Raw genomic sequence first — 12,907 nt, 5'->3', positions numbered from 1 at the left:
GCTGCCTACCAACTGTCGAAACACAGTAGGATCAGAAAGAAGATCACCCTCCTCATTGCGATATTTCACATTAACCTCCATAGGAGTATCCACCGAAGAAGAATCCTGAAGACCAGCCAGGCGAATCAAGTCCTGGGTATATTTGTGTTGATTCAAGAATATACCTGAAAAATCGGTAAGCACCTCCAACCCCAAAAAATACGTAAGAGGACCAAGGTTTTTCATATGAAAAGAAGCCTGAAGATTCTGCTTGAGATGGCCAATCAAACTGGAGTCAGTGCCAGTAATGACAATATCATCCACATACACAAGTAAAAGAACGAGACCAATCGGAGTCTTGCAAAGAAACAAAGAGGAGTCATATTGGCTTTGGACAAAGAGAAGCGAAGCAGCGTAGACCTGAATTTTTCAAACCATGCCCGGGGAGCTTGTTTTAAGCCATATAGAGACCGCTTTAACTTACACACAGCTGCAGATGGAGAAGAAAACAAACCCGGAGGAGGAGTCATGTAAATATCCTCTTTGAGATCACCATGAAGAAAAACATTTTTGACGTCATTTGGTGAAGCGGCCAGCCTTGGGAGGCGGCAATAGAAATAACCGTACACACTGTGGTCAACTTCGCTACCGGAGCAAATGTCTCCTCATAGTCCACCCCATATTCTTGTCTGTTCCCAAGAGCAACTAATCGTGCCTTATACCGATCTAGAGTCCCATTAGAGTGGAGCTTAATCGAGTAAACCCATTTACAACCGATGGCTTTAACATTAGAAGGGCAAGGAACCACCTCCCATGTCTGATTGTCCTGGAGAGCCTGAAGTTCCTCATCCATTGCTTTTCGCCAACATTCATGTTTAACGGCCTCGGAAAAACATGTAGGGATGGAAATAGAAGACAAAGTAGCATTAAAAGAAGTGTGAGAAAAACCATACCGATCAGGAGGATGTGATACTCGGGCAGATCGTCGAGGACCAGGCTCAGGAGGCGTGGGAGAACTGATCGGACCTGTCTCGGATGATAAATCAATCTCCGGAGAAGTTGTCAGAACAGGGTCGGATGAAGGGTCAGTCTCGGGAGGGGGCAAAGTTGGTAAACGTCGAGTATACACAATTCCAGATTTAAACCGTTCAGGGAGAGGAGTCAATTCATCAAAACACGGTAGAATACTAATTTCAAGCAATGACTCAACATGTGTAGAAAAGAAACATTGATTCTCAAAGAAAACAACATTACGAGATATACGAAATTTGTTAGAACAAGAATCATAGCAAACATAACCCTTGTGTGAAATACTATAACCCATAAATGCACATTTAACAGACTGAGCAGAGAGTTTGTGACGTTCATGAGAAGGTAAATGAACAAAACAAACACATCCAAAAGTATGCAGATTAAGATAGCTAGGATGCTGATGATACAAAAGATAGTAAGGAGAATCAAAATTCAAGACCTGAGAGGGCAGTCTATTAATTAAGTAAACTACAGTAGATAATGCTTCAACCCAAAATTTAGATGGAACGGATGACTCAAGCAATAAGGTGCGAACAACGTCCAAGAGATGTCGGTTCTTTCGTTCCGCCACCTCATTTTGCTGAGGAGTATAAGGACAAGAGCGCTGAGAGACAATTCCTTTGTGGTGTAAGAAATCATGAAATTCGTGGGACATGTATTCTCCACCAGAATCAGACCTCAAAATCTTAATACCTGTAGAAAATTGATTTTCAATATATGCTACAAAGGTCTTAAAAATAGACAGGACCTCAAATTTAGCCCGAAGAAAATAGACCCAAGTATAACGACTGAAATCATCTATGAATGTCACAAAATATTTATATCGAGCATGAGAAATGACAGGAGAAATGCCCCATACATCACTATGCACAATATTAAAGCATTTTGTAGCACGACTACCATGAGAAGAAAAGGAAAGTGTCTTACTCTTACCAAGTTTGCAGACAGAACAGTCAAATGACAAATTTTTAGAAACTCGTTCTTTATTGCCTAACAAACCAGAATTTAACATATGAGACAAAATAATAGAGTTTGGATGACCCAAACATTTGTGCCATACTTCGTTTGGAGTGTTAACTGTCATACAAGCCAAAGATAAACAACTAGGAATTGAAAAATGCAGTGGAAATAGTCTGCCAACTTTAGGCCCCTTCGCGAGTATCTTCCCCGACACCTGATCCTGCACAAGACAACCATCACGAGAGAAATGGACATCACAGTTTTTCTCAACTAACTGGCCAACTGAAATAAGATTATTAGAAAGTCCAGGAGACACATAAACATCTCGGAATGAAGGATTGATATCTCCTACTTCATTAATAGCTAAATGACTCCCATTAGCTACTTGAATATGAGATGAACCAAGATATGGACGAACATTGCAAAGAGTATTAGATGATTTGGTCATATGATTGGATGCAACAGAATCAATAAGCCACGACTTATACGGAGCAGTACCATTACCTTGGAGCCCTAAGGCGGAAAAGGCTGACATAATCATCTGCTGGACCATTTCAGGAGTAAGAACAAATGATCCGGCCGCAGAAGAAGACGCTGAGGACATCACTGGAGCGGAAGAGGTGTTCACTGCAGCTTCATAGGCGGTAGCTTGGCGATTCTGAGGCCGAAAGGGACATTCTTTGATAAAGTGGCCCTGTTTCTTACAATAATTGCAAGATTTCTTTGCACAATTGGCGGCAATATGACCATACTCTTTGCAGCTGAAACACTGGACCTTGCGCATATCCTTACCCTTCCCTTTCCCATATGCTGCATAGGCTACTGGATTTGAGTTGGAATCGTGCTGGAACGTAGCCTGTGTAAGAAGACACTGCACCTCGCGAAGTAATTCTCCAAAACAAACATCCAAAGATGGAGAAGGATCCCGGTTCATTAAATTTGAGCGAGTAACCTCAAATTCAGGGCGCAATTTCATCAAGAATTGATCTCTCTTGCTTTGCTCATGAACAGCAGAGATAGATGCAACAGGTACCTTCGCATAAATCATATCAGAAAATTCTCCCCACAAATTCTGAAAATCAGAAAAATACTCCTGAATGGAGAGATTCCCTTGAGTGTAACTAGCAATCTCATATTCCAACTGAAAACGACGTGCGGTATTATCCTGGTGATAAACCTTCAACAAATACTCCCACATAGTCTTTGCAGACTTATATGGTCTCAAATTGAGCACAATAAGAGGATCGACAGACCCTAAGATCCACAACATCACACGTGCATCTTTGACCTTCCAATTAGCCAACTCCTTAGGTTCCGTAGGAGCTGGATCACTACCGTCAATATGGCCCCACAACTCTTTTCCCATAACAAACAATTGAAACTGGAATTCCCAAGTAGAATAATTTTTTCCCGTAAAACGGACCCCGAAAGACTCGCTAGAAGACATGATGAAACCAAAATAAAATCAGAAATGATAAAACCTGATAAAGAAGTAATAGGCCACTAGATTTGTTGGACAGCAAGCCCAAAGCTCACCAAACAGCAACCTGCAACAGTTCACAAGCACAGTCCACAGGCCCAAACACACCAAACAGCAACCTGCAGCAGTCCACAAGCAAGCCCACAGATCCTCAGCCCAGTCCAGCAGCCCAGTCCGCACTCACACCACACTAGAACCTGCAGCAGCTACACCACAAGCCCCGTCCGCACCCACTCTCAACACCACAACAGAACCTGCAGCAGCTCCACCACGCTCACCGCACCACACCTAAACCTGCCGGCAGCACCAAAATTCCGACAGCCCAGATCCCCGCCAGCCTAAGCACCAAAATAAAATCAGCCACACCTGAACCTGCCGACAGCACCAAAGCTCCGACAGCCCAGATCACCGACAACACCACAAATTGCCGAAAGCCCACGTGTCTGCACAGAATCTGCCGACAACCACCACAGATCGTCGGGAACGCTCCCAAGACTGCACAGAACCTGCCGACAACCACCACAGACCTTGCCGGCAACCACCACAGACCTTGCCGACAACCACCAAGGATTCTCCACAAACCAAGAAACTGCCGAATAGCAATTTAGAATCCACCAGAATGATCGACAACTCCCCTAAAGTTATCAACCGCCACAAAAAACAACCCAGTCCCAACCCAAGCTTCACAATTCCTACGCCCCTCAACAGGTAATTGAAAACAACCCTAATTTAGATGATGGCTTTGATACCATGTCAATTGTACTGAATACCCCTCAATGTGAGGGTTTCTCATATTATATAGGAATTGTCTAGCTAATTACAGGCTGTATCTCAGCGATTACAGTAATCTAGGAGAACAAATAAGGCAACTAAAATCTACATATTAATTACAAGATACTATAGCTATAATACAAAAATATACCATAACTAGAAAGACTAATTATGGCTAAATATATATATCGTATCTGACTGACACCATACACCCCCGCAAACGCCCACGCAAAGCCATCCTCGACATTCTTGAAAGAGCAAGCCACCACATAATTGCCCAACACTACATCTACCTTCTCAACAGCCCTCTTGTCCCACATGAGCAAAATACCCCCCGAGGCACCAATGGAAGGAACATAGCACCACTCTACATACGGGCGGCCCCATAGACTCCTTACTAAGTTATACGAAATAAAATCCATCTTCTTCTCTTGGAAACAAACTATATCTGCCTTCCAACTTCTCAGTAAATTACTAACCCTCAATCTCTTATCCCTCTCATTCAATCCTCTCACATTCCATGAAAGAATCTTGAGCTTCATGATTTAACTCGGCTGGCCCCTCCCCTTGTTTCTGTTCCCTGACGAATACCTCACAAAATTAACAGAAGACTGCAAATTATAAAGTTCCGTCTTACCTTTTTTAGCTGCAGGAGTACACTCTTCCCTTTCCAATCCATTGCCTTTGTTGTCAGCCATAAGTAACCCAATGGTCTCCTCAAACTTTCCTTCTTCTCCATCACAAGATAACCCAACTTCCTTGCATGCCTTAATAATAAAGTCCCTCTCCTGCTCCACCACCAGCTCCTCATGAAACGAGTCTAGAAGAAAAGACTCCTGGGAAAGAGAACCCTCCACTACTGTAGGAACTTCACCCAAATTAACAGCCTATGACATGGATATCCCCGGCTCCTTACCCAGAATACCCAGCACCAAAACTCCCGGAGACTAACCAACGGGGTTGCTACCCAGGAAAACTTCCCTCCCAGACTCCTCACAGTCACCGGCAACAGACCCAGAGGAAGCTGGTGACACCCACTTGCCGGCTTGTTGCCCAAAATCCCTGAGTCAGAACCCCTCGATCCACACTTAAGAGAGGATTGATCGTTTTGGCCGAGTTCCAGAGGAAGAGAAGTATCAGAAACTAAGGGGATAGCCTGCAACTTACCCAAAGAGCCCGGAGTTGAATCCATCATCGGTCTTGCCTGAACAGTGCAGTCCACTGTCAAAGCCTCATCCTGAGCTCCAACCCTCGCCAGAAACTTCGTTATCAGCCCCTTGTCCGCCGAATCTACCCTCATCGGCGCCTTTGCCGTGGCCATAGTCTCGCTCATCCCATGGGGATCAGCCAGCCCCTTTCCCATCGATGCTACCCTCAGCGGCTCCTCTACCGCGGCCGCGGTCTCGATTGGCAAGAGGGAAACAGCGCCGACAACTCTGACGGCATGGGGCGAGCGCTCTGGATCATTGACGCCCACCGGAGTTTTGAGGCCACCCTCCGACGATTCCAACTCACCTACCGGCTCTGGCCCAGCACGCGAGCTCTCTCCTAACTCCACTACGCTCGTCCCAGGTTCCGGCCTTAAGCTCTTGAATGAGCAGGGCCTTACTAACAGAACCCTTGATAAGCCCATTATCCAAATTGGGCCGAGCTCCCTTTTTCCTGAAATAAATCTTAATAGCTTTCCCAGGCTTATCACGAATCCATTTGGGCCGCACCACGTATGCTTTCTTTTGCTTGACTACCCCAAGATTGTTCACATTCCTTCTTGCCGACCTACAAACACGAAGCTCATCAGCCTTGGGAACAGAAGACTGACATTCGATATATTTAATTGCTGCTTCCAGCCTCTCCATACCCACGTCAATCTCACCTTTTAACCTGCACAACGTCTCCTTGGCATTAATGAGCTCGCCTTTCACACGCAAGAAAGACTGCACATCATGGCAGCCAATCTCCTTCCGTCCCTTCACGTGATCAGTTCCAAGATACGCTGCTGGCTGCCTTACCATGGGGTAGATCCTGTTCGCCGGAATTAGTGAATCGCTTGCCGAAACCCAACTGACGCAACCTGAAGGCGTCCCATCCTTTGTGCAGGGCAGTCCCGCCACTCCTGTAAGGAAAATCTTCTTCGTAACCTCTCCATTACCACCGGCAGTCCACCCCGGAGCATTAACCTGTTTTGAACCCCCCACTAACTTGGCAGATACTTGTTCTTTCTTATCCCACTCTGCAGAGGCCTCTTTCAGCCACCTTGGCACCCTGGCGACCGGTTCAGAGGAAGAATTAAAGCAGTCCTCTGCGGCTGCAACGACAACCCCACCACCTCTGCATAGCTCCTCCTGCCCACCCCTCCCTTATCCTTGACCCCCTCCCTGACCTCCCTACCCCCTCTGTCCTCACAAAGAGAAGACTTTTCCAAGCGAACCTCCTTGATAAATCGATCCCAACCTTGTCCATAACGACCTTCTGGAATGATAATCGAACCACATCTTCGCCTTCCATCAAATTCTTCTACTGTCAGAAAATGTCCATGTCTGTTAGAACATTTTTGTGCAATAACCTGTGGGAACCCTGCTCTGGATTGATCCCAAAAAACCTCAGACGTCTCCACTGCCACCAAATCCTCCACTATGTGCACCAACAACACTAACTCATCCTTCTTCAAGAAAATGGACTTAATTTACTGTTGCTCCTTTCGAGTATCCTCACCCCTAATACCCCTCCCTTGATCAACACCTCAAACACTTTGGACTCTACAGACCACCTCATGGCATTCCTTTGGTCCTTTCTGCCTTCCACATCAACATTTGGCTTTCTTTCCTATTGTCTTTTTGGCACCTTTAACTTGAATGGAATCATTCTTCTATACAACTGCAATGATGGCCAGGCATGTCTTAAATTGTCAAAATTTCTTTGACAACTAACCCTCATCTTGTCCATGAATGGTACCTTATCTTACTATTCAAAAATGCATCTACTACTTATTCTAACTCTTGCAATGCTGCTCATCCATCCTCAATACTCACTTTAGCACCACTCAATTTCTAAATAATTATTACCAGCGTTATATATAACACCTTTAATGATTACTTTGTTCAATTCTATCTATTTTTTTCTCAAGTAATAGATATTATTGGAAAGAGAGGAAACCTCAAGTACAATTCATCTTACTCTCATTTTATTATCTATATTCTCTTCAATCTCCACTTCTTACAACTAATCTCCTTTTATGAGCAACATTCTCTTCAATCTTCGATTTCTTACAGCTAATCTCATTTTATACTCAACGTTCTCTTCAATCTTCATTCCTTACAACTAGAAGATCCAATAAAACAAAAATTGTCATTTCAAGCATCTCCTACCCATCAATTTCAGAATATTTGTTGCAATATTACTTGACCCAAATGTTTTTAAGTGCTAAATCAGAATATTTCTCTGTGGTTTCTATTACCCATACTAGAATTTTTTGATTAAAAATATCTCCATAATTTGTTTATCTATATTTGGATAGTTCATTCTTTATATTATCAATGTTCATTCCATAAAACCCAAGTAGTCGCATTTAACAACCAATGAGCACCAAAACAATATTCTTCATCTATTTCCAAACCCATAAAATAATAAATACAGTCAACATGCTCCAGCTCAAAATGGTTCCTTCCTCCATAAAAATGGGGTTAGGGTGTGACCATTGATTCAATACCTACTAAAAAAATAAAGACAAAAGGAGAAGAAAAACAAGAATGTAAAGCCAAAGTGCAAGAGCACTATTTTTTCCAAACTTGCCAAAAAGACTCCATCTAACCTGAAGGCGATGCATCATATCATATCAAATCAAAGACTCATCCAACAACCTTTAAGTTAAGCCATGCAAGTGTATCTCTTTAAATCCTACTCTATAACAGAACTATGATGAAAATTATCATCAAAATGATAAAGTAATTAATGAAAGATATGTCAGACCAAAAAAAAAAATCATTAATGAAAGAGATCCATTTACTATAATAATGATTTAACCCATGGTAATCCACTTGCCCTTTAACTATCCAAATTGAAGTAATATACTCGCTCACAACCCACTTGATCCTAATCTTATAGAAGTAATCACATATCACTATACATACTACCATAAACTATATAGTCAAGATCACCTATAAATATATGACCCCTAAAGCCTTAGGAAACTTTTCTAGTTATAATTTTTCCTTATAAATGTAATAATTTTATTGAAAAGAAAAACAGGCAGAACCCTTGTACACAAATTGTATACATGAGAGACAACCACATTAAAGGTGTCTAAAATCTAATTTATGATAATAAAATAAATAAATAAAACTTATAATTTTCTTAGAAAGTGCTGTCTCCAGAAATATGCTTAAGAGCATAAAATTGAACATACTACTCTATGTATTAGGCAATAAGAATTTAGGGAACGGGTATGAATTCGAATATTAAGTTCAAATGAATGATTTAAAATGCATACACTTGTTTCATCTTAGTAAAGTTCAAAGATAGATTGAAATCCCATTAAATAAAAAATTTGAAACGAAAAGAAAGGAGTCATTGCAAATCCATTGCCCCAAAGACCTAGTTGGAAGAAGAGTTCTATTTCATCATCAATTAGTTCTTATTTTCTTCCTTCTTTATTGGGATGTAATCGTTCATGTAACTTGTAGTAGCAGCTCAAGTGCCATTTTTTCTTTCATCTTCCAAACCTTGACTGCTACCCCATTAAGCCTTCATCCCAACTGATAAGAGTTGATCCCTCAAATCCCTATGCAAACCAACTACTTGGAAATGCTGACGAGACATTACCTAAGGCTTAAAACACAACCAATTGAAGCAACTTCAGAACAATTCGAGATTTAGCTGTTATACATTTTTTTTATAAATCTGATTTATATAATTTCTCACAACCAAAACAAATTTTATAGCATGACACAACAACGGGACTTCAACCTAATTCTCAATGCGAATTTCAAAGTTAAGTAAGCACTACCAAAAATTCACCGATGCAATTCCACCACAACGCAAAATTCAGCAGGATACGAGGATTTCCATAAACACTAGTGGCGAGATCTTTAAAGACTGCTTCCATCTGCAACTCAGAGTACAAAGTTGCCCCAGCATGGTCCAAGTATACAAGACCTACAATTCCAAAAATTCAACCCAAAAAGACCACCAGGATTCTCAGCTAAAATTTACCATTTCGTGAGAACCAAACAGAGAGCAACTTTGAATTCTTTCCAAACGATAATAAAAAGGGAAATTCTGACCGTCTAATCTTTTGAACTCGGTAGCTCGGATTTCATCGATGGTTTTGGGCCCGTTTGGGTACCCGTAATCCGCACCGAATTCCCTGAGAAACTCTTCCTTGTCTGTATCCATGAGCTTCGGATTTTCAGCGAGAGAGAGAGAGAGAGAGCTACGAAAAGTAAAAAACCACAAACGAGCGTGGCTGCGTTGCTCCTGGCTTTTAATTTAATTATCATTTCTAATTGACGCCTGAACCGATCGGTCTTTGTTAAACTGGTCAACACGTGTCAGTTTTTATTTTTTATTATTTTTTTTTATCATTTTTTAAGTAGAATAGTCCGCCAAGGAGGCTGAGAATCTTCCGGCTACCAATAGAAAATGATGGTAAAGGAGGTAGAGAAATTGGGCGATCCAATATGGCACATGATAGGTGCTGGAATTTGTAATCAATGCATTGATCGCAAGAGAGATATAAATGAGATTATAAAACAAGAAAACAGGTAACGATCATATCCCTTGATTTATGTAATCAGCTCTTGATTTGGGTTCCCTCTTTATTGTTGGTCCTAGTACTCCCCAATCAAACTAGGCTGATGAGTGAGGCCAAGTTTGATAGATAATGTAGTAAAAGATTCCCAAGATAGAGGTTTGGTGAAAATATCAATTAATTAAGAATAACTTTTATAAGGTCTTGACACAAATCAAAGTCTTTGTGCCCTTCAATAAGAAAGTGACACATCAGTGTGGAACACTATAACAAAAATATGGTGTTTCACTTAATTTTTTTTTTAGAATACCTAAAACTAGAATAACCTTTTTCATATTTTTCTTCAAAATCACCCCAGCCACCAACCTACCGCTGGAGACGCTAATTTTGCTCTCATTCTTCCTGCAAAGGAATATTAAAGTTTGATTATCACTAAGAAATAACTCACACCCAGATTTTTTTTTTATTATTATTATTATTATTTATTCACACTGTATTGGCAAAAAAGAAAGGGAAGGGAAGGGAGAAGGGAAAAAAAAAAAAGAAAAAAAAAATTAGAAACAAGAGCTGATCATATGCATATTCACAAATCTCTCCAATCACACGTTTCTCTCGCCCTCCTTTCCTTTTCTTTCTCTTTTTCTTGCCCAAAACTACAAGAGAAATGAATATATTAATATAGTTCTTTTTTATTTTTGGTTATAGGAATATCTCCGACAAATAACACAGCTTTGCGCATAAAAATCCCCCTACTGATCGAAAAAATTAATCATAACTTCAATCTCCAACTTTCTCTGTCGTCTTCAGCGTTGTCTCCAGTGGCATCTCCAGCAGCAAGTTGGTGGCTGGGGTAGTTTTGGAGAAAAATATGAAAAGATTATTTTAGAAGGTGTTTTGTTTTAGGTATTCTAGAAAAAAAAATTAGGCGAAACACCATATTTTTGTTATAGTGTTTCACGCTGATGTGTCGCCTTCTTATTTGAGGACACAAAAACCTTGGTCTGTGCCAATACCCGATAGAAGTTATTCTCCAGTCAATTAATTTGAAGAATAAACAAATTGGATCACAAGTGCGCCAAGAGCAACCTTCTCATGAACATAATGACAATTAGAGCGACCATGAAAAACTGGACTAACAGTAAGGTAAAAGAGCTCAAATTATCACAATACAGTATAGGGGGCCTAGCCAAAGTGAGCCCAATATCTCGCAGCACAAAACCAAGCTATGAAGTTCAACCGGAGCAGAGGCCATAAAGTGATATTCATTTTCAGTGCTAGACATAGCAACAGTAGGTTGTTTCTTTCCGCTCCATGAAATACCATTAGGTCCTAAAAAGGTGCAAAACCCAGAAGTTGATCGACAAGTAAGAGGGGACAACTAGCCCAATCAGAATCTGAATAAGCATATAAATCAAGTGAACCGTGTGCGTGAAGTTGTAAGCCATGAGAAAGAGTGCTAGAAATGTAATAAAGAATCCGCTCAACCTCATGATAATTGGCTTCAGTAAGAGATGCCATAAATTGAGAAACATAATTAACACTGAAGGAGATGTCTAGTCGAGTCATTGTGAGATATTGAAGTCCACCAAATAGAATAAAGTAGGATCGCCAAAGGAAGGAGAAGTATTTTGATGGGCTGACTTTTGCACCATAAGAGTGGAAACAAATGTACAAGATGTCATGTGAGCTCTGTCAAGTAGATCCATAGAATACTTTGCTTGAGAGATATGAAGACCATCATTGGTACGTGTAAGCTCAATACTAAGGAAGTAGTGGATAAAACCAAGGTCTTTCATAGCAAATCCACTACTTAATAAAGAAATAAAATGATGGAGCATAGCATTATTATCACTCGTAACCAACATATCATCAACATGTAGAAGGAGAATGAGGGTACCTTGCTTATTTTGACAAACAAACATAAAAGGATCAGCAGTGCTACAATAAATCCCCAAGGTGAGAATAAAACCACTAAAACGATCAAACTAAGCACGAGGTGCTTGCTCAAGCCCATAAAGTGCTTTCTTGAGTCGACACACATAATCAGGATAGTCAATATCTTTAAAGCCAGGGGTTGTTCCATATAAACTAATTCTGAAAGATGTCCATGAAGAAATGCATTTTTAACATCAAGTTGGCAAATATCCCAACCTTTCATCAGAGTGACTAATAGAATAGTACGAATATTGCCATGTTTTATAATTGGAGAGAAAGTCTTGGTATAATCAAGACCTTAAATTTGGCTAAAACCATTAGCAACCAATCGAGCCTTAAGGCGTTCCAAAGTTCCATCAGGCGAATCTTTGTTTTATAAACCCATTTGCGACCAATCACATGCATATGTGGGGAATGGGGAACAAGCTTCCAAGTATCATTATGTTTAAGGGCAATGAGCTCTTCTTTCATGGCTATTGTCCACCCCTCTTGTTGAAGAGCAGCCTTTATATTTTTGGTCTCTTGAGGAATATCAAGGAGAGAGAGAAGTGCATACCGTGGATTGGGCTTGATGATTCCGGTTTTGGAATGAGTCACCATAGGATGACTATCTGGTATAGGGGGATCATGAAGAGAACTTGGGCTTGAAGCTTCACCATTCAAATTTGCATTGGTAGCAGAGGAAATATCTTGGTCAAGGCACATGGAAAAAGATGGTGGAGATCTCGATGAACGTGGACTTTGTAAGCCTTGATCACGTGGGCTGAATGGATTATCTGCATGAGTGGCACTAGTAGGCAAATCCAACAGAGCAATTGGACTTATAATAGGTTCTTGTGGCCCACTGAAAATTGGTGGGCATGGTGAACTTTGACTTTGTAGGCTTGGATCAATGGGGCTGAGAGTAGGAACCTCTAGAGTGACATTGGTAGGTGAATTCAATGGAGCAGCTAGACTTATAACATATTCTTGTGGCCCATTGAATGGTGGGGATGAGGTAGAAG

The 12,907-nt window shown here is 41.0% G+C and overlaps 2 protein-coding genes across 10 annotated transcripts in view; both read right to left on the bottom strand.

The window, feature by feature from the left end:
• ABA3 (molybdenum cofactor sulfurase (LOS5) (ABA3)) overlaps positions 1–9,696 on the bottom strand; it is a 100,431-nt gene extending 90,735 nt beyond the window's left edge. For all 9 annotated transcript variants that reach the window (XR_009439457.2, XM_059587771.2, XM_059587772.2 and 6 more), the window contains exons 1-2: positions 9,502–9,696; positions 9,275–9,373 (exon numbers count right to left, since the gene is read on the bottom strand). Coding sequence is in view for 8 of the 9 variants with exons in the window: in XM_059587771.2 (XP_059443754.2) it covers positions 9,275–9,373; positions 9,502–9,613 (211 nt within the window). In the remaining variant the exon portion in view is untranslated. The remainder of the gene's footprint in view (positions 1–9,274; positions 9,374–9,501) is intronic.
• LOC148586865 (uncharacterized) lies at positions 2,070–3,605 on the bottom strand. Its single transcript, XM_088514926.1, has 2 exons — positions 2,476–3,605; positions 2,070–2,191 (listed from the first exon to the last, which is right to left on the bottom strand). Exons 1-2 carry the CDS (start codon positions 3,416–3,418, stop codon positions 2,154–2,156), a joined length of 981 nt encoding a protein of 326 aa, XP_088371052.1. The 5' UTR covers positions 3,419–3,605; the 3' UTR covers positions 2,070–2,153.
• Positions 9,697–12,907: the final 3,211 nt, after the last annotated feature.

This window comes from Corylus avellana, chromosome 3, assembly GCF_965113065.1.
Source record: "Corylus avellana chromosome 3, dhCorAvel1.hap1.2, whole genome shotgun sequence".
In the NCBI taxonomy this organism is placed as follows: Eukaryota; Viridiplantae; Streptophyta; class Magnoliopsida; order Fagales; family Betulaceae; genus Corylus; species Corylus avellana.
This window is presented reverse-complemented; position numbering and strand designations above follow the sequence as displayed.